The sequence below is a fragment of the Geotrypetes seraphini genome, chromosome 4 (genome assembly GCF_902459505.1).
Source record: "Geotrypetes seraphini chromosome 4, aGeoSer1.1, whole genome shotgun sequence".
Classification (NCBI taxonomy): Eukaryota; Metazoa; Chordata; class Amphibia; order Gymnophiona; family Dermophiidae; genus Geotrypetes; species Geotrypetes seraphini.
Genome location: NC_047087.1, coordinates 197,237,433 through 197,265,364, shown reverse-complemented (window position 1 = coordinate 197,265,364; position 27,932 = coordinate 197,237,433). Strand labels below are relative to the sequence as shown.

At 41.5% G+C, this 27,932-nt stretch overlaps 1 protein-coding gene across 1 annotated transcript in view; it reads left to right on the top strand.

Annotated features, from left to right (window-relative positions):
- Positions 1 to 27,932, top strand: part of CDH23 (cadherin related 23) — a 1,673,137-nt gene that overhangs the window by 1,161,485 nt on the left and 483,720 nt on the right. Inside the window, exon 27 of the mRNA XM_033942780.1 lies at positions 1,434 to 1,582. Within this exon, the coding sequence (XP_033798671.1) occupies positions 1,434 to 1,582 (149 nt within the window). The remainder of the gene's footprint in view (positions 1 to 1,433; positions 1,583 to 27,932) is intronic.

The following is a 27,932-nucleotide window of genomic DNA, read 5'->3' as shown; positions in this document are numbered from 1 at the left end:
TTAACAGCTGAGGGTGAAGTTATTTTGACTAGATTTATAATATTATTGAAAGATGTCCTCAGATAAAGCATAGTTACTCACCTGAAGCAGGTGTTATCCGAGTACAGTAGGCAGATATTCTCACAAACCTCCCACCTCCCCTAGTTGGCTTCTTAGCTTTGTTGTGAGCCAGTGTCAGGCAGGAAGACACCAGCATCTGTGCAATACGGGCGGCCTTAAAGTTTTTAAAGTGATAGTGCACTTTTTGACTATCCATGCTGGGGTTCCATGGATGACTTCACCCCACATGTGATAATATCTGCCTGCTATCCTTGGATAACACCTGCTACAGGTAAGTAACTATGCTTTATTGCCTGATAAAAAGAAGATGGGAGGACATTTTACTCTGTTATAGTATTAAGACTTGAACCAATAGTGGTGCTACCTGATTTTTTTAGCAGGTAAATAGTTCAGTGTTTTATTATTTTTGAGACTAGAAATAGTTTATGAATCTCTATGATTTTAAAAGAGTGATTAATATATTTAACAAATAATCACTCTTTGGGTGAATCTCTTCATAAAAAATACCAGTTAATAAATCCAAATCTATATATATAAAATCGGAGGTATGTATGTGTGTATGTGCTGCGATCACGCAAAAACGGCTTGACCGATTTGAACGAAACTTGGTATGCAGATCCCTCACTACCTGGGGTGATATGTTCTGGGGGTCTCGCGGCCCACCTGCACACATGGGCGGAGCTACAAACAGAAAATCAGATTTCACCCATTCATGTCAATGGAAAAAATGTAAAAAGCTGCCATTCTCACAGTAATTCAAAAACGGCTTGACCGATTTGAACGAAACTTGGTATGCAGATCCCTCACTACCTGGGGTGATATGTTCTGGGGGTCCCGCAGCCCACAACTCTATGTTGCTTGCTCAAGGCTGGGTTCACCCAAGAATGTATATGTTCTTGCTCCAGGAGGTGAAACTAAAAATGTTGTTTATAATCACGTTTTGCGTTAGTTGTATTGTATTCATTTTGTCAAATATTTCACATTATAATTTGAATATTGTACTTTTTATTAAGCTGTAAAAAAATAATTTCATTCACCACTATAAAGTATCTTTATTTGAATCCATTTACAGTGTTATTGCTATAATTAAATACCCGTGCAACGCCGGGGCATCAGCTAGTAAATAAATAAATGATTTAGGTGATTTCCTAGAGGCAAGCAATGATCAAAGAAGCCTCTAAAGATGTAGCTGGTGATCTTTTTCTGAGGCAATACTTCCCCCTCTGTCAGAAAAACCTTAGGAGCACTTGAACTATGAGCGCTCAGAAGTTTCCCCCCTTGTCCAGCAAGATAATGGAAGAGAATGATATATATTTATTGATTATATCATAAGTAAAGGATACTTATAATTTTGCAATTTTTGCCCATAACAGATAATGGCCCCACAGAGAACAGGCGCACTGGGACAGCCTCTGTGCACATTACCGTGCTGGATGTCAATGACAACAAGCCGATCTTCCTGCAGAGCAGCTATGAGGCCAGTGTTTCAGAGAACATCTCAGAATCTACCAGCATCATGCAGGCATGTAAAAATTTTTTAGATTGGGCATGTAGAATATAGTGTATACAAGAGAAGGAGGTAAGCAAATATGTTTCTAAGGTTATGAAAGTTGAATAACGTGTTTATAACCTTGCAGAGACACTGCTATAATTCCTCAAAATTCAGCAGGAATTGGAACTCTGAGACGTACCAATGTAAGGGAGGAAACAACAAACAGGAATATATTCTACAAGACAAATAAAACACCTCAAAATGGTGCAGCTCACTTATGGAATCAGTTTAGCAATATTCAGATTCAGGCCAAGCTACCTTTTATGGCATAACTGTCGTTTTTAATCTCCTTTATTTTGTTCATATCATGGCCCTTCATGAAATCTGCACTCATTCTTCATATCACTTGCCTCATGAAACTAATGAAATCTCATTTTTCTAATACTAGAATTTGTTATGGCATTTATTGGTCTGATGTCAAAATGCCCTTCCATGGATCTCAGTCGGTGGTGTAGCTAAGATTGATGGGTACCAGGTGGCAATATTAAGATGAATTCCCTATAACACCATGCTAATGAATAGCATAATGTCATTCCACCCCATGTTCAGCATCTACCCTCTCAGTATTCCTATCCTCCCTCTATATTCAGAATCTCTCCTCTTTGTCCCTTTCTTATTGTGTCTGGCATCACCCTTGTGTATCTCTTTTCCTGTGCTTCATCCATGTCCAGCATCTCTTCTTTATGTCCCTGTCTCTCTCCATGTTTAGCACCTCCCTTCTCTCTTCCCTTCCTCCTGCACCTCTATCGCCTCTTATGCTCCAGCATCTCTCCTCTTCCCTCTATTGATCTAACATCGTTTCCCCAGTCATTTCTCTCTCTCTTCCCTCCAACTGGCATTAAGGAAGCTGTTAGAGCTAAAAGAGAATCCTTCAGAAAGTGGAAGAAGGATCCGAATGAAATGATTGTAAAAAGCACAAGGAATGCCAAGACAAATGCAAAGCACTAATAAGGAAGGCAAAGAGATACCTCGAAAAGAAGATTGCATTGGAAGCAAAATCACATAGTAAAAACTTGTTTAGGTATATTAATGCAAGAAGTCGGGAAGAGAATTGAAGCGCTAGATGATCAAGGGATAAAAGGTGCTCTCAGGGAAGACAAAACCATAGCAAAGAGATTAAATGAATTATTTTCCTTGGTCTTCACTGAGGAAGGTGTGGAGGAGTTACCGGTGTCAGAAATGGTATTCAATTCTGATGAATCAGAGAAACTCAACTCTGTAACGCTTGAAGACATAATGGGTCAATATGACAAATTGAACAGTAGCAAATCACCTGGACCAGATAGTATACATGCCAGAGTACTGATAGAATTGTAGAATGAACTTGCAGAGCTATTGTTAGTAATTTGACGTTTTCCTTTAAAATCCAGTATAGTACCAGAAGACTGGAGGGTGGCCAACATGAGGGTTTCAGAGGTGATCCAGGAAATTATAGACCAGTGAGTCTGATGTTGATGCCGGACAAAATAGTAAAGACTATTAAAAGAACAAAATGACAGACCATATGCATAAGCATTTATTAATGAGAGAAAGCCAACATCGTTTTAGTCAAGGGACACATGGATAACAGTCAGCCAGTTGATATTGTGTATTTGGATTTTCAAAAGCCATTTGGCAATGTACCTCAAGAAAGACTTTTGAGGAAATTAGAAAGTCATGGGATAGGAGGTAATATCCTATTATGGATTAAGACCTGGTTGAAAGACAGAAAAAAGAGAGTAGGTTTAAATGGTCAATATTTTTAATGGAGAAGGGTAAATACAGTAGTGGGGTTTCCTAGGAGTCTGTGCTGTGACTGTGGCTTTTTAACATATTTATCAATGATCTAGAGATGGGAATAACTAGTGAGATAATTAAATTTGCTGATGACAGAAAGTTGTTAAATGGCAAAAAGATTGTGGAAAAATTGCAAGAGGACCTTGCGAAACTGGAAGACTAGGCATCAAAATACAGAAGACATTTAATATGAGCAAGTGCAAAGTAATGCATGTGGGAAAGAGGAACCTAAACTATAGCTATGTGATGCAAGGTTTTAAGGCAGGGGTGTCAAAATCAATCACATAAGGAGCCGAAATCTAAAACACAGGCTAAATTACAGGCCAAAATTTGTATTAAGATATGTGGAGGTGCATAAAAAAAAAAAAGTCAAAGTCCCCTTTGGGCCTAAGGCCCTAAACGCTGAAAGTAGCAGCAGGGAAAATGTCCATTCTCAAAAAAAAACGTCCAAAATAAGGCGAGAGATGGTGGACAATGGGATGGAGGGAGGGAAGGAACAGAAAGGATATTTTCTCATGGGCCAAATCTGATTACACTGTAGGCCAGATTTGGCCTGCGGGCCTTAGTTTGACACCCCTGTTCTAAGGAGTCACTGCCCAAGAAAAGGATCTAGGTGTCATTGTTGAGAGTATATTAAAATCCTCAGCTCAATGTGCGGTGGCAGCTAAGAAAGCAAATAGAATGTTAGAAATTATCAGGAAAGGAATAGAAAACAAAGTTGAAAACATTATAATACTGTTGTATTGCTCTATGGTATGGCCACACCTCAAATATTGTGTGCATTTCTGGTCGCCATATCTCAAAAAATATATAGTGGAATTAGAAAATGTACAGAGAAGGGCAACAAAAATGATAAAAGGAATGGGATGACTTCCCTTTGAGGAAAGGCTAAAGTGGCTAGGACTCTTCAGCTTGGAGAAGAAACAGCTCAGGAGTGATATGATAGAGATCTACAAAAGTGAGTGGAGTGGAAAGGGTATATGTGAATCGCTTGTTTACCGTTTTCAAGGACTAGGATGTATGCGATGAAGCTACTAAAATAGTAGATTTAAAACAAACTGGAGAAAATATTTCTTCACACAACATGTAAGGAATTCATTGCTAAAGAATGTGGTGAAATCAGTTAGCTTAGCGGAGTTTAAAAAAGGTTTGGATAAATTCCTAAAAGAGAAGTTCATAGCCCATTTTTGAGATGGCTTGGGGAAATCCACTGCTTATTCTTAAAATAAGCAGCACAAAATCTGTTTTATTACTTGGGATCTAGCTAGGTATTTGGGACCTGGGTTGACCACTGTTGAAAACAGGATACTGGGCTTGATGGACCTTCGGTCTGTCCCAGTATGGCAAGTCCTATGTTATGTTCTTATTTTTTCTTTGCAAAATCACACTTGTGTTTTATGATCAATCTTAACTTCAGTTCTTCTTAGAGGTCAAAGGGACCTCTATTGTGATCCTCAGTGCTACTTAATTTCAGGACTTTAATAACAATGATGAAGGTTACTAATTTTTTGTTTCCTTTTTTGATTATGGCTTTCTCTATAATATGTGGATCTTCCAATATGTGGATTTTTTTTTTTTTGTGAGAATGTTCTCTTTTTCTGCATTACCTTTTTCAACTGCTTTATATTGGTTTTGAAGTGCCACTATTTCTTTAAGAATTTATATTCTTGATGTAAAATGTTTAAAATCAGTAAATAAAATTTCAAAAACATTGTATAGGCTACCGAGTTTCCTCCATTGATTTTCTTACTGGATGCTGATACTTAACATGCCACCACATAAATGTGCAATCCTGCATTTGTTTTTATAAGGGTTGGGGGGAGTGAGGCAGGATCAGTTTTTCCAAGGGCTCAAACATTGTGGGTTGATATTTAAAAATATTTACCTGGTTAACATGTTTTAATTTGAACTTTCACAGGTTGCCAAAAGCATAACTTTTGGATGGATATCTCAGTGCCCTAAACAAAATTATCCATATTTGGACAGAGTTAGCCAGTTACAATTAATTGTGCCTAAAAGGGAAGACCATAGGCCATTATTGAGATGGCTTGGGGAAATCTACTGCTTATTCTTAGGATCATAAAATCTGTTTTATTACTTGGGATCTAGCTAGGTACTTGGCCACTGTTATAAACAGGATACTGGGCTTGATGGACCTTCAGTTTGGCCACTGTTATAAACAGGATACTGGGCTTGATGGACCTTCAGTTTGTCCCAGTATGGCAATTCTTATGTTCTTATTGTGCTGTTTACAAGTTTAGCCCCCCCTTCCCCTTTTATAAAGCCACGCTAGCGATTCCAAAGCCTTTACATCCCTATGGGCTTTGGGGCAATTACTGCAACAGCCTGAGTTAAACAGCTTCGTAAAAGAGGCCCCAAAATCTCTACCTCTATGTAACCATGCAGAGTTACTGTTTTAAAGCTCTGTTTTGATTTTGGCCCACTGATTCTACTTCCCCACTGGCCAGGAAAATAATCCATTAATTATGCATATGACAGCACCCCAGCTTTATGATGTAAAAGATGCGGGTGAGCAAAAGCAAGCAGTTCAAAAAACGTATTGGAAAGTGAAAGCTTACAAGCCCTGAAGAAACGGTCTTTACCGTGAAACGTCGGCTTTAATTTACATATCACTTAGTTCCTTACGATATAGAGGCAATAGCTGTTTAGCCCTGTACCAATACAGTTCGTGGCACTTGAACATCCCCTTACGGAGGTTTTTTGCCAATGATGTGGGTAGAGGAGGTTTGAGCATTCGGGCTCTGCCTATAACATAACCTGAGGCTTTTTCTTCTGTGGGGATAGTGCTCTCAGTTATAAAGAGTGGAGTCCAAGTTTACTATTATGATGTAAAAGACCTGCATGGCTTTGAGCCAACTGATCCTACACCGAATTTGCTAAAGCTGCCTTGACTTTCTAATTTTTCCTTCTGCCTTATTTGCTCATTCTGTGAAGAAGCAGAGAGATCAGGAGTGGAGCCAGAACATCTTAGCTTCCAACTTCCCCAAAGCATTATATTTTCATTTGCTGCTAGAACATGACTGTGTACACTTTTTGTGGAAAGAGTGATGGACTGCTTAAGCCTTTTTTTTTTTTTTTTAACCGATCAAGGACTGAGACATTTGTGGAGAATATGAGATTGCTTTTTAATTTTCTTTTTGAAAGCCAAGGAGAAATATAGTGCTTAAACTTTTTTTTTTTAATCTAGTTTTTTCAGACATCACACCATAGACCTCAACGATGCTTCAAAGGGGCTCATTTTCAAAGCACTTTGATCCTGCCTCCCTCCCTCCACCCCCAGAAAATATAACAACTTATAAAATAAATGCAGAATTGTACATGTTAAGTAAGAATATCCAGTAAGAAGTAAGAAAATCAACGGAGGAAACTCAGTAGCCTATACAATGTTGTTTTTTAAAATGTATTGATTGATTTAAAAAAAATGTACATCAAGAATATAAATTCTTAAAGAAATAGTGGCACTTCAAAATGAGAATTACCTATTGAATGATTGATAAATGCTTGCTTCCCAGAAGCACATGTACTTCCAGAGCAAAGCTGAGTAAAAACTTGGTTAAATGCTGTTGATATGCCAGCGAGAATATAAATCTAGGTTCTGTAGGAGTAGGATGTATCCATTTTTTTCCACTACAGTTTAAATGTTTGAGATCTGAAAGGGAAAGCAAAGACAAGGAGGGGGCAGGAGGAGAGAAACAAATCAGATTCTTGATTTTGTCCCCATTGATTTTTTTTTTTTTTTTTTTTTGCATTGCTCGAGCTATCGTTAGAATGAATGGATGAATGGTGGTAGTGTATTCACTCTGGCTCCTTGAAGCTTACAAGTTCATTTCAAATCAAAACACTGATTCAGTGAGTGGAGAACTTGTCATGCCATCTATAAGAGCTTCTTGTACCCCTTTTGAATGCAACTCTTGGAAAATGGAAGGCAGTCACAGTGCCCAACCCCCTGCTATTGGAGCTTGCTGACTACAGGCTCAAAAACATGCTTATTTTATGCAAGGAAAAAAAGTGATGCCCATGTGGCTATTCATTGCGCATATATTTGCTAGGGTTTTTTTTTGGGGGGTGAATGATGGGATGATGCATTGTAGGATTATACATACTGGTACCACAATATATTTTACTAGATGATGGTGAAATCTAAGTAAATGAAGCTACATAACTTATTTGATAAAAAAAATTACTTGCCAAGCATACATTCATTGCTTTACCTTCTGAGGTCATAACCCAGTTATCCTAATCTCTTTGTTTTCCATAATTCTCTTAGAGTCATGTCACCTTGTGCCTTCCTGTTTAAAAATTTTCCACCATCAGCGCTTCACAGCCAGCAATGGGAGGAGTAAATGTGTCTAGCTCTTTCTCACAGAATCTACAGATTTCAGTTGTACCAGTTTTTTTCTATGCTTGCTATGAACCATCTCGTTCATCCATAATACACTGTCCTGGGCTTCAACCAATAATCTCTCATCCTTTGGTTTAGGAGAGCTAAAACCTTTCATGTGTCTGGGCTTGATTCATGTATGGTTCTTGGAGTAGCACATTATATGCACAAATGCAGTAGGAAATATGTCACTTGTTTTTTCCAGATTTGCTGATCTACTTCTTTAAAAAGGTTTTTCTCCTACCTTCCATATTCTGTTGATTCCATTTCTTTACTTACAGTTAGATTCTCACTCTTTCTTTATGTTCTTCAAAGTACATGTCCAAGCTTAATGATGGAACTAGATTCTAGACACATGGAAAGCCATTTTTAAACAAAGTCCCTGATTCTCCAAAAGTGCGTCCCGAGTTTAGGCAGCTTTAGGCGTCCTACAGCTGTCTAATCAGCCAATCGGGATGCACGTTTTAAAAAAAAAATGCTCCCCAGGCAGGCCGCCTATATTGAAGGCGAGGCCCGCAATTGGATGCCCTCCCCCCCGACATTACCGATCTCCCCCCACCCCGACACTATCGATTGCTGGCAGGAGGGTGTCCAATCCCTCCTGCCCGAAGACGCACCCCCCCGGCGCTAACAACCCCCAAACTAACCTGTTCTTCAGGCCAGATGGTTGTCCAGCTGGTAGGCCCGCCTCGTCGAAATGAGGCGGGCCCGCCCCTTCCCGGCCCATGCCGCCGAAGCCTAAGGCCTGATTGGCCCAGGCTCTAGAAGCCTGGCCAATCAGGCCTTAGGCATAGCGGGTCCGCCCATCCCCACTTAATCTAAGGCCTGATTGGCCAATCAGACCTTAGACTTAGTGGGGATGGGCGGACCCGCTATGCCTAAGGCTTGATTGGTTCAGGCTTCTAGAGCCTGGGCCAATCAGGCCTTAGGCTTCGGCGGGATGGGCCGGGAAGGGGCGAGCCCGCCTCATTTCGACCAGGTGGGCTACAGGCTGGACGGGCAAGAACCGTCTGGCCTGAAGAACAGGTTAGTTTGGAGGTTGTTAGCGCCGGGGGTGGGGGCGGGGGGTGCGTCTTCGGGCAGGAGGGATTGGACACCCTCCTGCCAGCAATCGGTAGTGTCAGGGTGGGAGGGAGATCGGTAATGGTGGGGGGGGGGCGGTCGGTAGTGTCGGAGGGGGGGCATCCTATCGGACAGGCCGCGGCCCGCTATACTTATAGCGGCAGAGAGATCCCTTGCCGCGATAAGTATAGCGGCTGCGTCTACTTACAATGTAGACCAGCATTTTGCTGGCCTACATTTTAAGGTTTCTTCCTCTACTAGGGAGACGCGTAGGGCCACCTAGGTTCGCCTAAGGCCCTTAGGCGAGCTTAGGCGTCTTGCGGGTCTCCCTAAGCTCCCGGAGGCACCTTCAGGCCTGCCTGGGGAGCATTTTTTTTTTAAAACGTGCATCCCGATTGGCTGATTAGACAGCTGTAGGACGCCTACAGCTGACTAAAATCGGGACGCACTTTTGGAGAATCAGGGCCAAAATGTCTAAGTTTGATTTGGACATTTCCAGCAAAACGTCCAAAGTTGAGGGCCCAAAAATGGCCATTTGTGAACCGGACGTCCAAATATGTATATATATTTTTAAATTGTTTATATGAATGTCTTGGCCAGCAGATCGTCTAGACCAGAGGTAGGGAACTCAGGTCCTCGAAAGCCGTATTCCAGTCGGGTTTTCAGGATTTCCCCAATGAATATGCATTGAAAGCAGTGCATGCAAATAGATCTCATACATATTCATTGCGGAAATCCTGAAAATATTTCAGCTTTTTTTACATGTCTGAATCTGCTGATGCTATTAAATAGGCCTGGAGGCCTATGATGGTACCTTTATACATGTAATCTGTTTCTCTAAGGCCCATTTCTTCTTCAGCTCCAGAAATGTACAGTTTTGACACTATATGGCTGAAACAATATGACCCCATCCTGAAGGATGCTGCTTAAATGATTTTCTATTCTTAAGTGGAACTCCTCTAAGCATATAATGACAATTTCCATAACACTTTCACTAAAATCCACATAGCATTCCCTTATGCATATGTACTAGTTAGATTTATTTTAGTAGCATCTCATCTTTTGTCCTTTTACACGTCGACTCAAATATTTCTACAATATTCACTTTTATATTGTTTGTATTTACTTTTAAGCCTTTTTCCAGTGCAACAGGTGAGTCATTCTAGACAAGCTGGTTATCTCCTAATGGCCGCAAGTCATCTGCAGAAGAAATCCACTCGGGACTTTTTCTCTGACCCTCATCTACACTGGGAGCTCTACTGCCTCCTGTAGTTTTTCTTCTTCTGCACGTGAGCCTGAAGGAGTATTTCTGTTCTGCTTTCCCCTTTTTCTTTTTTTTTATGTGCTTTTCAACCCGTTTTGGGGTATCCTTTGTCCAGGTTAGCAGGGAGGGAAAGGCTGGGGGAGGGGGGATGGTAGAGATTTGAAGCTGTCTTGAGCTACTTTTTGTCCCCATTGTCAGAGAACAATGAAAAGTCATTAGAAGATGTATGTTTAATAAAACTAGGATCCAGTGAGCTGCAGTGACCCAGAGTATGGCATGGAGTAGATCTCTGCTGGAGAAGACGGTTTTATTGAATGTATAAGTGAATAAACACCCTTGTAACAAATGTTTGAAAGTGAATGAAGAAGCTGGTTCTAGGACATACAAAGTGTGATGTGAACGTGGGTGAGAAACTCCCCTGAGATATGAAAGGAATTTTATGTATTTATTGCTTAAGGAGAAAGTAGAACCCTGTGAAAAGGAAATGAGGTTAAAAGCTGGAAGCTTGACCTTATCCTAGATATATGAAGCATTTTATAAGGGGATTGGGGGGATTAGAACCAACTGATCAATAAGGGTGGTACGCCCTAGCACTCTGGCCAACTTTAAAACAAGTCAGACATGCCATAGCCGAGGTTGGGCAAAAATGCTGAGAAGAGTTTTGCTAGTGTGTCATTAACAGGACAGTGGAAAAAGTGTAAAGAATACTGTAGGCAGTTGCTGTTATGGAAGATAATATGGCTTTAAATAAGCAGGAAGACATTCTTCAATGATTTTGTGACAGTTTTAAGAAGATAAAAAGATATTGAGAAGGGTATTAGATTGGAGATAATATGGCCCACCCATTAGAGGTGGGGTTGAGGCCCCAGCCCCAGAGTGGGGTGCTGCCTGAACTAAAGTGAACAGGGCAGCCCAACCATATACCAGTCACTCCCTTCTGACAGAACCTGGATTATAATTAAACGGAGAATGTTCATTTTTTCCTTTTAACATGATCCCAGCGCAGAGACGGTTTGAGGATTATGCAAGTAATGCTTATGAAGGGAAGGCCTATGAGAAGAAAAGCTATTTGATGGAAATAAAGTATTTTTCTGATGGAAACCGTAATGGCTTAGATGATTTGCTTTGTCAGCGTAGGATTGAGCAGGAAACAGGGATCACCCACTGGCACCCTCAACCCAGCCACTATATATATATACAGGGGCTCATAACCAAAACTGAAATACATCTAAAAACCTGCCCAAGTCGGCACTTGGATGATCTAAAAGGTAGATCATCCAAGTGCTGATAATCAAAACAACTTTTTAGATGTATCCAGGGACTTTTTAGACCTCTGAATCCCGCTCTGCGCCCAGAGCTGAAAGGGGCATTTTTGGAGGAATGGTTAGGGCGGGATGTGAGCCTGCAGGAATAATCGAAGGTTTGACAACACTGCTTAGATGGAACTTATACATTGTGAGTTAGATGATATAAAGACACGTATAAGTGCCCAAAAGGTATCCAAAGTGACCAGATAATCACTTCAGGGACAAAGTAAAGACCCCCCCCCCCATGTGCACTCCCATAAAGTTCAGAATAAAAAGTTACATACCTGTCTGTGGAACATCAGTATCTTCTATAGGAAAGCCTAGTAGCTTAGTAGAGCTGCACAGAGGTGGCTTAAGTAGTCTGAGGGGTGGGCTACTGAACCATAGAGAGGAGGGCCCAGGCTCATAAGCCACTCTAACAACTACATCAATGGTGGAAAATGTGAGGCCACCAAAAAATCCTGCTGTACTGCCATATAGGTGCCACCTGCAGCCATAAGGGCTGTTGGGGTTGTAGACAGGTGGTTATAGTGGGTTTTGGGGATGTTTTGGGGGGCTCACCAGAATCTATAAGGGAGTTATAGTGAGATGTTTATGTGGCACCCTTTTTTATGACGTTCACAGCAGTGCCCTGTAAGATGCCCCACTGTTCTCTTGCTATGTCTAGGTGGCCAGTCCATCACAATGCTGGCCCCTCCTACATCCAAAATGTCATGTTCTGGGCGTTTGGGACTTTGATAAATTTTTGGTTGAGAATATGGTATAAAGATAGACATAGTGGCAGTTTGAACGATCAAATGCCTGGACATACAGATTTTCAAAAAAAAAAAAAACCCCAACATTTATTAGTAGTACTTTTTGAGAATGGACAATTTGTCGCTGCCAACTTTGGGCGACCAGTGCCATACATCCAAATTGGACTTAGACATTTCTTTTGATTATGCCCCTCACAGTGTATATCCCATGCCCACTGTTTTTATGCCTTAAATGATTTTCACATAGGTGTAACTACTGAGATGGTGAAGTCTTTCTAAGGATGAAATTATCATCAGTTCCCTCTGACCCTATAGCAACAAAATTTGTAAGGCAATTAAGAAAACAGTTTACTCTTTGGCTGTTCTGCATTACACTATTCCAGGGTTTCTTACTGACAGCTCTGAACAAGGTAGTAAAAGACACATTTTGCAAAAGCCTGGCTCAGATCCAAGGCTATTGAATCAATATGACCCATTTTCCATCCTCCTTTTTTTGTCTAAATTAGTTGAAAAAGTTGTTTTAATTTTTAGCTTCTAAGTTATAAGAATGATGGTCAACTTCTACATAATGGTCGATCTGGCTTCAAGAAAAATCAAAGAACTTAATCAGGCATTCTAGATATCAGCAATATTCATAAGAATTTTGACAAAAGTGGAGAATCAGATCACCACGGCACTGAAGTCCTCTTTTATATGTCTGTGCCAAATACAACTGCACCATTTTAGCCACTTTAATGTATTCTCCCATTACTAATTGCATAATTACACTGTAGAACCATGATACAGGGAATAGTAATAATCTAATGTGTCTGCTGCTGATGCAAAACACAGCTGCTGAGCTAATTGGGAATAGGTCTATTGATGATGTGACTGTATAAGATTTAACATCTTGTGAATTCATTTTTTTTTTAAAAGCCTTACTAATTTAGCCACCTTTGCCACAGCTATGAAGAACACTTTGTTTATCATTGTTATCCAGAGGCAGGATTAACCTGTACTAGGCAGCAGCAAAAGGTATAACGGTAACCCGTCATAACCGCGCAGGACAAATGCGCACCGACAATGGCGCGCAGGACTTATGGGTGCTGGATTAAAACAGTTACTGTAAGCACGTGCTAAAGATTAGCACACGCTAAATGCTAACACACCCATAGAATATAATGGATAATTTAGGATTTAGAGCGCACTAAATCGGTTAGCGCGCCTTAATAAAAGGACCCCTCTATTGATACCAGTTCTTCGGGACAACCAGTCGGATAGATCCGCTTATGATTGATTGTACTTATTTCTTTTTAAGTCTTATATCGCACTTAAAACTTAAGCAGGTTACAATGCATACATGCATAAAATCAACATAAAAATAATCATAACTATACTATAACATCAAACATTTTTCATTAACTATTCATTATTAGACAGTACCTTACATCTATTTAAAAAAGCTTCCACAAATAGGGGTGGTCTTGTGGTCTTTGGTTGAGGACTGTTTTTTTCCTTCTGAGCATTACATGTTATTTCTGATTTACTTAGGATTTCTTCTTTGTTCCTTTCAAGTGTTAATCCTTGGAATTGTATTTTTTAAAAGTGCATTCGCCTACCACCAAAGCAAGGTTTCTTCAAAACCCATTTCCATTGTAAGACAGATCATGTGTGTGATGTGCTCACAGAATGCGGCTTGTTCCATAATCTTGCACAAAAACTGAGGATACAGAGCCTTCAGCAAATAAGAACTCGAGTCCATTCTCACAAGGAAGGTCTAAGTGCATCATTTTTTATATTGTGAACATTACTACATCTTTCTATCCATTCCATTTCTGTAAGCTGTGTCTTAACTGCACAAACCTTGAACACTTATATTAAAGTATTTGAAGCTTGTGCAAATGAGAATGGAGCTCGCAGGAATGGGGAAGGGACAGGAAAAGAACTCGTGGGGACGGGATGAGAAAATGAGTCCCCTGCGGGGACGGGGGAAAATTTGCCCCCGTGTCATTCTCTACACTGGTGTTCTCAGAGCTGGCATTTGTTCCTATGCTGTTTGACTGTGTAACTCCCTCACCTTCAGCTGCAGGGATTCTACCTTCTGAAGCAGGGACTTCATCTCAGTCACCATCATCGGTGTTAGCTTCAACTGCTTCTCTTGCAGCTGGTTTCCCATCCTTGTATACAAACAGCATCTTATTCTATGCCGGAAAGCACTCCCCATAGCAAACAAGATAGTCAGTGTTCCAAGCTGTCTGTTGGGAAAACCTGTGGATCAGTACCTATGGATTCTTCTCCTGGTTGTGGATGGTTAATGTGAGGTGATGGAGGTGGGTTAGAATCTTCAGCAACCTCATTGATATTACTTGTGGCAGGCCTGGCAGCTTGCTCTTCATATTGCAGAAGGATTGCCGGCAAAGTTTGTCTTTTTGCAGATGATACCGAGCTCTGTAATAGGGTAGACACCCTGGAGGGTGTGGATAATATGAGGTGGGATCTGGCGAAGCTTGAAGAATGGTCTGGTAATTGGTAACTAAGATTTAATGCTAAAAAATGCAGGATCATGCATTTGGGCTGCAAAAATCCAGAACGGTATAGCAGGGGAAGTACTTCTGTGTATGGAAGAAGAACAGGACTTGAGGGTGATTGTGTCTGATTATCTAAGGATGGCAAAACAGATAGAAAAGGTGACAGTCAAAGCCAGGAAGATGCTTGGGTGCATAAGGAGAAGGGACAGTAGGAAAAGGGAGGTGATAATGCCGTTGTATAAGTCTCTGGTGAGGCTCCATTTGAAATACTGTGTGCAATGTTGAAAACCTCACCTTCAGTAAGTTTTATAAATAGGATGAAGTCGGTCCAGAAGACTGCTACAAAATTGCTTAGTGGTCTTTGTCATAAATCATATGGGGGACAGAATTTGAGAACTTAATAAGTATACTCTGGAAGAAAGACGGGATATGATAGAGACATTTAAACTTCTCTGTGGTGTTAATGTACAGGAGGTGAGTAATTTTTCAAATGAAGAAAAACTCCAGAAGAAGAGGGCATAGGATGAAGTTAAGAAATTATAGGTTCAAGAGTAATATAAGAAAATACTTCTTTACAGAAAGATGCATTGGAATAGTCTCCCGGTAGAGGTGGTGATGAAGACTTTTATTTGTAGTCAAGATAAAATGGGACAAGCATGTGGGATCTCTTAGGGAGGTAGTAGATGCTGAGGAGGGGCAGACTGGATGGGCCATTTGGCTTCTATCTGCCATCATGTTTCTATGATGCTTCTTTGAGCCACTTAACTCACTTGCTGTGTTCCATCCTCTGCAGGTTTTCTTAGATGCTTTACCACATGCTGGGATATCATGTCTGCACCCTGCCTATTCCCCATCAGAAGTCATGACCTCCTTTACTGCAATTAGTAAATAACAGCAAACCATCAGTGCCTCGTTGTTTATCTTTCTAGTCATTTGAATATATTACCATATTCCCAGACCCTCACTATAGTGTATTGGTACATTGGGTCCAGTTTGTCTGTCTTGACTAGATTTTAAGCTCTGTGCTTTGGATATATAGTGCTGCATATGTCTAGTAGCACTATAGAAATGATCAGTAGTAATAGTAGTAGTGTGGTCTGGCCTCAGGCCAAAATAGCATGCTTTTGTTACAGAGCACCAGGAATGCCAGAAGGGCTCTCTCTACTTCAAATACATTCCTCTCCTTCATGTTCATCATGTTGGTGCTCTCTTAAAAAAACAAAAAAAAACCCAAAGCACATTAGAGGCTGTTGTGTCATCATGTCTTTGCAGGGCAAGCTGTGCCATATGCATTGAGAGGGCAGGGAGTCACATGCAAAATACAGCAAGGGAAACATACTATTTCTACAAGTAACCTACAAAAGTAAGTGGCATAAATTGCTGCCACTTGCACTTGATTATTATAGGTGGCTGTTCATACTCTTAAACGTGAGCATACCTGTAACTTTTGGTTTCCACATAAAGAGGTGCCAATGCTTCTATAACACGTGTATGCCAGTCTTCTTCACCATTTGAATGTTCTGAACGTTTTTTCTGTTATGGGTATTTTATACATGGGGATGGTGGCATTTTATGCCACTTGCACAGGGATTTTCCTGCTCCATGGTTTTTTTTTTCCATACTAATATTTTTGGGTAAATAAACATTAGCTACATGTTCACCATTGCTTTTGTAACGTACCACTGCCAGCCTCCACATGCACACCTAGATACCTCTTTCCTCACAAATATAACATCTGAAATAGGCCTTTAGCTGTATAACTCATATTAACCTACACTATAACATTAACACTGGTTAATAAAAGGGTCCCTTAGAATCTAGATCACCAGTCATCTCTAGGGTAGGGTATGGAAAGATTAATAATTAAATAAAAAATAAGATTCAGCCAATTATTAGCTAATTGTTTATTAGGCATGTGGTGTTTACATATAACATGAACATATAAAAGCTTTATTTTGTGTATATTATGCTAAATATATAAAAACTCATTTGTGTTCTTTTAGAGATTTCAGTATCTTTGTGTAGTGTATCATCATATAAAGTTAACAGTCTTTCTAAGAAAGATGTGCAACAGAAAGATGTGCAAGTAAAGGAATACAGTATATCAGATAAAAAGACATACCTTCGGTTATGTGAAGGATCTAGCTGATTCTTATATAATCCATTATTATTTTATTTTTTAAGCAAAAGCTAAATGTAATTCTTACAATAATAGACTTTTCTTATTTGTTAATGGCATTTTGCGAACTAGATCCTCTTATTTGGGTAAGCCTTCTTCTTTTTGTGGAGAAATACAATCAAAAGGCATTTTGAAAAGTCACCTTTTATCAAAGTAATAAAGTTACCACAGAGATGGTGTCTTCAAGTTAAAAAGTTAGTTTACAAAAGCAAACCAATTTCAGAATCTAGAGTTCAATGTCACATAGTTTTAAAAGTATTGGTTGAACTCAGCGAAACCTTTTTTTTTTTCTTTTTAAACATAAGGAGTGAATCACTCTTCTTTGTTGAAAAAAGTCAGAAAGGAAAAAATGTTTTCTAACAGCTTGAAATCTGGTAGAGAGAGGCAACAATAACACTTGTGATCCTTCAAGCTTCCATTTTAAGTAAATTATACAATCAGTTAAGACAAGCTAATTGAGACCCATGGGGCTCATGAGGCCTGGATAAGCAAAAGAGGTAGAGAGTGCAAGTTTGAGAAGTGGGGGGGGGGGGGGGGGGGTTTAGTTGCTGTTCCTGTAGTGGACCTTGTGTACCATTGAGCAGAACTGAAAGTGTACCTCAGAGATACTCCTGAAACCCCTGAACTGCTAAAGGTTTTCAAAGTCACACGGGCATATTCTCTGAAAAAACAAACAAACCCAAACAGTAGAAACTACTGAGACACAAGGAGAATAAAATGAAAAATAGACATGGAGGAGTATTTTTCTAGGAGGGCTATTCTTTTTGAAGAATTATAGAAAATCTTATCATTATATCCTCACTCTCATGCCACTGTCCTTTTATACAATAGATCATTCTAGCATTATTCCACTGCAGATGTGAAGATCTCCTGCTTACCCCACTAATAACTTCCTAAGGCAAAATGAACTAATTTTTAAGAATGTGTGCCCTAGGTCCTTCTCATCCAAATGTTATGAGAATCCAAGATGTGGGAAGTCTGATGCCACTAATAGTTATGTGTTGGGGTGTTGCTTTCTCTTGGGGAAAGGGAGGTAATGGATCACATTTTTGTGGATTCCATGAAGTCCCAGTCTTGGCTTGCTGGTGGCCTTCTGGGACAAGTCCTCTGATGTTGAGAAATGGGACGACTACGTCTGAAGCTATTTATGGAACGTCTAAGAGAGCCAAGCCTTTTCCAGAGCCTTAACTGGGGTTCATTGGCATCTTCTGGGTGATAAGGCATGCACTCATGTGGACCATAACAAGATTGATCTAGTGCAGCAGGCTTACAGAGCGTCATAAAGATAAGACAAGTAGCCAGGAGAAGGAAGATGCAGATGAGAGAGATGATGATGGCCAGGGAATCTGCCTTTTCCAAGGTAGCTTGTATGGTACTCAGTGAGATCACCTCTGTAGGCATAGTAAGAAATCCTCTGATAGTGGGGCTAGGAGTGGTCTCGTTCCATGTATCTTCAGGGTTCATCTTTTCTAAAACACATGAAATAACATGGTTTGGTTAATTTCCAGGGTTCAAAAAAAAAAAAAAATTGACACGTATAAGTTCATCAAGCTTGCAATTCATTCATACTGGAGATATTGTTTTTATGCTGATAGTTACTGCAAATTCAAATTCAGTTTTGATTTAAAGTTTCTCAAATTTCATAATCTAAGTGTGGTATAAACAACTCGCAATACAAATCTTAAAATACAGAAAATTCTTTATTCTTATTAGATGTACTGTCACAACTGACAAAACAGAACTGAAAAATGTGCAATTTAATAATAATAGTAAGAAACTACAGAATTTTGACAAGAACGAGGCATACACATACTCAGCACAAGTAGCTAGGGGGAAAAAGTAAAGAAAGTAATATAGGATGGAAATCGGGAAGAAAGGGTGGTCACAGATCCAGTTAATTAGAGGCGCAGAAGGCCTGTTTAAAAAATCAGGTCTTAATACTGCTTTAAATTTAGAAATGGACAACTCGCTCCAGATATCAAGAAGGAGCTTATTTCAAAGTGCAGGAATACAAAAAAAAAAAACCCAAACACACTCACACATTTTCATGTGTGTTCATATTAAGCTTGTCTTGGGCCGGGTAAGACCATTCTATGGTCATTTAAGGAGCAGAGGGTACACGTAGGATATAAGGTCTGTCAGATTTGGAAGAAACGATGTGGTTCCCAATCAAAAAGTTTTAAAAGCCAGAAGGAGAATTTTAAATTGGTTTTGAAAAAAATACTGGAAGTTAGTGAAGGCTTTTAAGTAGAGATGGCACACGGTCAGACTTTCTAGCATGGCAGACCAATCGAACAGCAGTGCTATGCAAAGACTACAGTCTTTTGAGAGAACACTGGAAGGACCCTGCAAAGATTATTCGGCAAAGATTGCAGGCTTTTGAGAGAAGACTAGAAGAATCCTGCATAGATTACATTACAATAGTTAATTTTGGCCATAATGCTAAGAAGAGAACATGAAAGGAGTTATGCTGTCGAAGAGTAAAGAAACAGATTTTAAAATGGACAAAATGTCAGTAAAAAATTAATTCAAACATCCCTTTCCTCAGAGTGATCTCCATTGACCACTACCCTCTGTCGCCTTCCACTCAACCAGTTCCTGACCCAGTCTGTCACTTTGGGGTCCATACCAAGGGCACTCAGTTTATTAGATGCCTGAGTGGAACACTGTCAAAAGCTTTACTAAACTATACCACATCTAGCACGCTCCCTCTATTCAATTCTCTGGTCATCCAGTCAAAGAAATTGATCAGATTTGTCTAGTGAATCCATATTGCCTCGGGTCCTGAAATCCACTGGATTCCAGAAACATCACTATGTTTTCTGTTTTAAAAGAGTTTTCATTAATTTACTTACCACAGAAGTCAGACTTACTAGCTTGTAGTTCCCTACATCCTTTTTTGTGGAGAGGGACAACATTCGCCCTTCTCTAATCCTCTGGTACCACTTCTGACTCTAGAAAAGCACAGAAAAGGTCAGCCACAGTACGTCATTAAACATATCTTGGGAGCTTCATGGATTCCCTTTAACCATTTTCATTCAAAAGCAAAGAGGTAGCCCAAACCTGAGGAACATTTAGCAAATGCCACCTTGTTTTCATGACACCTTCATATAAAACAAAGAACATGCATCTACTTTTCCAAGCACATTTCTATTAGTAACCCCTCTGCTAGCTCAGGCTTCTAGCCCTTGTCCTTTGCCCTTCCAATAAGCAGTCACATAGAAATCTTTCTCCCTTATAATGCAATGTGGCCTTGGCTACCTAAAAATTAACTTCAGTAGCTCTCCTGCACTTCAGATCCCAACTGAGGACACTAGCCTCTCCTACCAATTGTCTTAAGTGATAATAGGCAGCTGTAACATTTTCCCTACACATTCTTCCTCCTGCAAGTGCTCTTAAACCAATAAGATTTTTGAAGGAAATAAAGTATCATTTCAATCCTGCAGCAGATCTCTCTTTGGTCAGCTATCTTATTTAGACAATCAGGTGCATTACTCGGTAACAGGCTAAGAACAAGCTATCCCCAGATTGTAGCTCTTTGAAATGTTATAAGGAACTGTATATCCTAAACTGTGGAGGAGGAGGAGGAGGGCTTCCCAAGCGCGTTCTGGGATGTCTACAGCCAGTCAGAATTTTCAGGAAATGCACATGATCAAAATTGCACACCTCAGACAGCTCGCATATACAAATGTACCTCATGCATATTCATTCTGGATACTCACTTGCTTTGGAATCCCTTGGGAATGTTTAAGAAGCTCGACTACAGTAACAGAGTGGAAATCTGTAAGTTGGCAGAAAGCTTCCTCAGGCCCGGGAACTGAGAAGAAACTCCTGCCAGCTTTTCCCTCAGCCCCTCTAATCACTTTTTCTTCATTTTCTCAAAGCTGATGTATTGAGGCTTTGTTCACATTTTGTATCTATAGGGGGAGGGGGGACCTTGTTAAACGGTCCTTAATTAGAAATACTGTAGTAACCAGAAATCTGTTTTTTGTTACCTCAGACTGCTCTTAGAACTAGTTTCATCTTCTTCCTCCTGGCTTTCCCTTTGCTGTAGTCTTTCACAGCTCTGTCTGCTCTTACCAGTCTGACTGCTTGTGGGGGGTGGGGAGAGAGAGGGGGAGAAAAAAAAAACTGGGCTGCCACTTCTAACTTCAGTGAAGTAACAGAGCTCTTTATCGGCTTCAGATTTTCTGTGGGAAGGGATAAATTGATTAATTCAGTGCGTTTTTTGCTCTGTTTGGAACTGTTTGAAGGGAAATAGAGGCTGTGGTTATAGCTCATGGAATATTAGGATTGTGCCCCCAGTAGGCTTCTGCTCCCCTGCTGAACTCGAGTGGTATGGTCCACTCTCTGGCGCCTTTTCAGTGAATGTCAGCTTTCAAGTTATCCCTGGCCGATTTGGGTTTAGGAGAGGGGGGTGGGGTAAAGGAAAGGTTAATGAAGAGAGGCCCTTGGCCATGTTACTTTTTCTTTCTTCATTCATCCTCTTCTGTCTTTACCCTCTCCTTCCTTGCTTTGAGACTTTATTACTACAATATGTGGAAACAAGTGCCAACAAGCTCCTTTTGGGGTTGTCCTGGAGATCCTGGTTTTTACCTTGTTCCTGTATCGTATCGAGTGTATTTTGATGGAGAAAATTACTTTAGTGAAACCGGGTGAACACATTAGTTGGATTACAAAGAATGTTGCATCATAAAATGATGGCTAAATATCACAAAATATACACATACACACATTGAAAAAGTGTATGATCTTTATTACATAACATTTGGCATAATTTTCTCATCTTCTGGACAAAGATGGGTGGAAAAAGTTGCAACATTTGTACGTTTTTGCAGAACAATATCTCAGAATAAAGCCAAGCCTCTAGCAAAGTGCTCTTACTACTGGAGGTTTTTCTTGTGGGTTCTAGCCATATCTAAAAACAGTTCTGGAATATGTATATTGCTGACATGATCTAATCAATAAATAGAAAATAAAATTATTTTTTCTACCTTTGTGATCTAATAATTTTATTTTTCTAATCATGTTGGTCCCAGATAGAGATTACCATATTTAAGGATTAGAAAATCTGGATGCATTGCCCCACCCCATTCCACTCCCAGCCCCACCTTATTTGGGTTACCAGATTTTCCAGATCGAAAGTCTGGGCCCATGGCCCTGCCCCAAGACCCTCCCAGTTCCACCTGGCCCTGCCCCATTCTGCCTGAGTTACGCCCTGTTCTGTCCCAGCCCCACCCCCCCCCCTCAACATGTTTGCTTGTCAGGAGGACATCTGTGCATGCGCTGGTGTGATACGATGGCATCACGCGCATGCGTGTGATGTCACTGCGTTGCATCCCAATGTCACTACTGGCTGGAAGCTTTTCAAAACACGGACAAAGTGCTGGGTTTTGAAAAGCCGTCTGTACTTCTGGACATGTCCTCGAAAAGGAGACTATGTCGGGAAATCCAGACGTCTGGTAACCCTACGCCTTATCCCATCTCAAACCCATCCTGTTCTGCCTCAAGTCCTGCCCCCCAAAAGCTTTGTCTCTCTTTTGCTGACCTCCAGGCCGTGTCTGAAGGGCCTTCAGCATGTGTGGATGTGTGTGACGTCATCCACACATGCTTGTTGAAAGCCCTCCAGACATGGCCGGAGCTCGGGGCTTTCAAAAATCTGGACAGACTGCCAGGTTTTGGAAAGTCCATCCAGGAACCCAGATAGTCCTCTAAAAAGAGGACATCTTCTGGTTTTCCCGGACGTCTGGTAACCCTAGTCCCAGACTCTTATTTCTGCTTTCCTCTGTTATTTGTTAACTTTCTTGCCAGGGTCTCTTTGTTTAGGGCAGGGGTTGGCAATCTGTGACTCACAAGCCACATGTGGCTCTTTTCCAGACCTACCGAAGTACCTGGTGGTCCAGCGTTGGTCTTTGTGGCAGGAGTACAGTCCTCTTGCTCCTGCCTCCTTATGGCTGCCTTCTAAAATAGCTCTTGCGACCTCTCTTGGCAGCTTGTGGTACTACAGGAAATGCTGCGAGCAGCTGCAAAAGGTCACAGCAGCCATTTAGAAAGCAGCTGCAAAGAGGCAGGAGCGAGAGGGCCACTCTCATGTCACAAAGACCACCGCTGGACCACAGGGTACTTCAGTAGGCCTGGGGGGGCTACCTATACATGGTGAAGTGAAGGGGGTGGGGCATTGTGGGTTTGAGTTGCCATGAGAGGGCCAAGCTCCTGCCCAGGACCCCCACCACACCCCCTGGACCCAGTTCCTAAGTAGGCCCTTGGGGAGAGGGGGAATTGTGGGTTGGGACTTTAAAGAGGGCCTTGGCTAGGGGGAGGGAGGGATAAGAGGTGCACAGGGGAGGGGAGAAAGAGGGGGAGAAAAACTAGACCTTGGGTAGGGAAGAGAGTGAGAGATCTGGAATATCTCAAACCCTCTTCTCTACCCATTGCGGCTCTTTGTACATTTTGGGTCAGACATTTAGGATAAAATGGCTCTTTGCTTTTAAAAAGGTTGCCAACTTCTGGTCTAGGGTTATCAGATATCTGGAAAAACCCGGTCATCTCCTTTTTAGAGGATTATCCGGGTGCCCAGATGTTTGGGGGTTTTTTTAATAGGAGAGTCTGTCTGAGTTTAGCCATATCTCCCTATTCCTCCACCTACTAGTTTTGCCCAATTCACCAATTCAGTGACCAAACCCACCTGCACCACCATAAGATATGACATACTTTAAGGCCTCCCAAAGCAGCAACAGCGATGGCGGTGGCCAGCCAGCAGAGGCAGCACTGTGATCAGGCTGTTTGTGGCTGCTCTGCTAGGGCTTCCCTCTGCCATGTCATTAATGACATCATCAGTGACTCGGCAGAGGGAAGGCCCTGGCTTCAAACAGCCTGCTGATTGAGAGGTGCTCCTAGGGCGATAGAAGGGATGGAAAGCTGCTGTTCAGGAGGATGGGAAGTAAGGTTACCAGACATCCAGATATATCTGGACATGTCCGGGTATCTGGACAGTTTTTAAAAACCCAGTACTTTGAAAAGCTTCCACCTCGGGAGGGCATCTGTGCATGTGCTGATGCAACGTGGTGACGCACATGCATGTGACATCACATTGCATCCACGCAATGCTCTCCTGAGACTGAGAACAGTTTGAGGGGGGTGAGGCTGGGGGCGAGGCTGGGGTGGAACGGGGCGTGATTTGGGCATAATGAAGCAGGGCTGGGTGGAACTGGGCGGACCTGGAGGCGGGGCTATGGGTCTGGATTTTACACAAGTAAAATCTTGTAACCCTAATGGGAGGGAGTGATGGAAAGCTGATGCTCAGGGGAATGGGAGGGGGCTAAGTTTAATTTTTATTTTTATTTCTATTTTTATTTTGTGGTTACTTATTCTATACTGGGTGAAGGTCTGTGTTCTGCTTGTGTGAAAGAGACATGGTTTTCTGCTAGCATCAACAACATAATCTATCTGTTCTAATCTGGTTTCTCTAGCTTTCCAAATAGATTTATTGATGTTCTAGTGCTCACTGCAGTGCTTGTAGTACTGTCTTTTCCTAGGCAGGTGCTTGTTGTGTGATTTGTGGAAGTTACTGCTATTATGGTATGTTGGAATTGCTCTGCTAGTCCTAGGTGACATTTGTAATGTTGTGTATTACTTCTCACCATACCTGGTATTGAATTTGGATTTAGATCATACCTTTCTTAGTAATAGCTCAAGACAAGTTGCATTCAAGTACAGTAGGTATTTGTATGTCCATGGAGGGCTTATAATTTTAAAGTTTTGTATCTGAGGCAATGGAGGGTTAAGTGACTTGTCCAAAATCTCAAGCAAAATCAGTGCAATTTGAGCCCTGGCTTCTCTGGTTTCCCTTGTTATCAGCTTGATGCTCTAAGCATGTTTGGTAACTCATCAGCAAACTAAAAGGCTAGCGGAGCTGAATCCTGGTGGTCCTATAACAACCTACCAAAAACACTGCTAGGTAAATTATTTTATGGTTGTTAGTGACCTCAATTTCTGTCAGAGTACTGCTGAACATTACTGTTCATATGGCGAGTAGGAAGAGCCAAGTGTTAAAGTGCCTGCATATATTTTCAGAATACTGCAAATACTATTCTGTCCAATATGCTGCATTGTTTTTCTATAAATTATTTTAATTTAGTGCATTATTCCTTGGTGTGTATACAGTGTGACTAATACCATCAGTAACGGAAGTACTATGAGAGGCAGCTGGTAGACAATAAATGGTTCTTCTCTGCTGTGTTCAAAAGAGCCCCTACTATCTCCCCTCTGTTTTTTTCAGTGGTGCTCATAAAGGGGGGGGGGGGCAATGTTTTTTAAGCTACATTAAATATCTAGCATATGAATTTTACTCAAAGTGGCTATAAACTACAGTCAAATAAGTAGGGAAAGCAGGCATAGTAAGACTCATGGAATTCTTTCCAACTTCACTGTGAGTGTTTGTGTGTGTGTAAGTATCTGAAGAAATGCTCACAAGGTAAGGTAACAAAAAATGTTTGATCACTTCAACTCATTTTTTTTACTCATGAAAAAAAATTTATGCTCAGATCAACTCAGTCCTTAGAGGGAAAAATAGTACTAAAATTAATATTTATTTTATGTCTTTCTGTGATTGATTTGGAATTTCTCATTTATTATTATTATTTTTAGTTGTGAACAGTTGTGAACTGCTTTGCTGCTGTTTGTAAAAGGGGGTATATAAAGAATAATAAACCATAAACTATAAAAGTTGCTACTGCATCATGCAGTGAAGATAAACCTTCCCATACTAGCTCCCTTGTAATCTTGTCCAGTCTTACTAATGACTGTGGGGTCCTCAAGGATTTAAGGAGTGATTTGAGAAGCAAAGTTTAAAGCAAACCCCAGAACCTTGCTGTATATTTGGCCCCTGTGCCTAAGGCTCCGTCCACAGGAGGGGCTTAAGGCTACTGGGCCAATTCCGGTTGGCCCAGGCACCTCAGGCCCCACCTGTGAGTGGGGTTTGAGCCGCCTGGGCCAATCAGGCCCTAAAGCCTGCCATTCCAGGGATGGCTGGCCTGCCGGATGGATGGGCTTGGGACCTGTCCGTTCGGCCAACTTGTACAGGTAAGGGGAGGGGGATTTGGGGTCGAGGGGTTGGCGGAGGGTCTTGCGGGTCAGCGGGGGGGCTGATCAGGAGTTCGGGGGAACGATCGTAGGAAGGGATAGGGGGAAGGAGGGCCTGGGATCCCTCCTGCCCGTATCTTAGTGGGGTAGGGGGGGGTCGCCTGGCCAGGAGGGCTTGGGCTCCCTCCTGGCCTGATCGTAATTGGCAGGGGGGTCACGGCTCACCGGGGCGAGGGCTTGGGCTCCTTCTTGCCCCGATCTTGTTGGGGGGGGGTCACGGCTTGCCAGCGCAGGAGGGTTTGGGCTCCCTCTTGCCCCGATCGATGTGGGGTGTCGTGACTCGCCGGGCAGGAGGACATGGGCTCCCTCTTGCCCCAATCTTGGGGGAGGGGTGATGCATCACGGCAGAAGAGATTGGCTATCTCCCCTGCTGCGATGCAATCACCCCTCTACCCGAACTGCCACAAACCGTGGCAGGAGAGATTGGGCATTTCTCCTGCCACGCATCGCGGCAGTTCGAGTAGAGGGGTGATTTCATCGCGGCAGGGGAGATGAGCCATCTCTCCTGCCGCAATGGTTGCAATGGGGAGTTGGTAGGTTGCTGGGCTACTGAGCTGATCGTGCCAGCCGCCATCAGCTCAGTGTGCCCTTTTTTGGCACTTATACCTGTTTTGACTTGGTCTAAGTCAAAATGTATAAGTGCCGACTAGGCAACCTATCAAAAGATTTGGTTATACCTGTTGTACGCCTAGGTGTAGGCCTTTTCCCCTCCTCTAAAAACACCTCTTTTTGCTCTATGCGTTTAGAGGCAGGGGAAAAGCCTAAGCTGATTTTAGATAAGTCTAAAACTAGCTTTGGTTACAGGTACTTGGCCGATCAGGCTTTTTGATTGTCCAAGTACCCATTTAGGCCACTTTTTAGACGTCGTTTTTTTTTTTTATTATGAGCCCCTTATTTTCTAAAAAAAAGTGCTCATCACTTAGAGAGAGGCCTGAAAAAGGATAGGTTTGATACAGCCCTATAATTTTCCTTGACCATAGGATCTGTCTCAGGTGCCTTGAGATTCTTAACCACCTGAATCAACTTTTTTTACAACTTGATATGCTATTTTATTTGTGCTCCTTATCCTATCTGAAATAGTTTTCATAGCTGCTGTCCAAGCGCGATCTTGGTTTTGGAAGCATCCCATTCTATCTACTTTTGGATAGTAGACATGGCATTGTCCAAGCACCAGATTGGCAATCAGAAAGCTGACTCTGAAATCCCTGCATTAGTCACTATTATGGTGAAGCATGTTCTTCCCTCCTCTTTACTGTTCTTTGAACCGTTTTTATTTTATTTGCAAGGGGAAAAATGGCACAATAAAAATGACTTTCATTTTCAGCAATAACAGAAATGCAATCTTTCTTCCTGTTCCCTTCCTCTAATATGAATGTATGGGTACATTATTTTGTAAATTGTATGTATGTATATTGTACACACCAGTATCCACTCTCTGCTACTAAACTGTCTCATGTGTTTGATTGTGCCACTCTTGTATGAGTTGCTGAATCCAAGCTGATATAAGAAAGTCATAGTGTTGCATTGCTCAGCATTAAACAGCAGAAGGTATTGCTGAGTTATGTTTGGATCTTGTGCTAATCAACATAGGTTAATAAAGTACTGTAATTGATAACAAGCTTGCTAGCTCAGTTAGAATGATATCTTATATTCAATAAATTTGTTCTTTCCTATACAGTGTTTTACTGACATCAGATTTTGAGCATTTTGGGGGGATGGGGTGGGAGGAAAGGGTTGGCAAGACAGGTCAGACACTGACATTTGTTTCTGGATCTAAGCACAGAGTGGAGGACTAGCCTAGTGGTTAGAGCACTGGGCTTGACATCCAGAGGAGCTTGGTTTAAATTCCACTGCTGCTTCTTGTGTGAGGAAGGCAGAGTTATGAAAAGAGAAACAGGGAAGAGAGAATGGAGGTTCTATGACTATA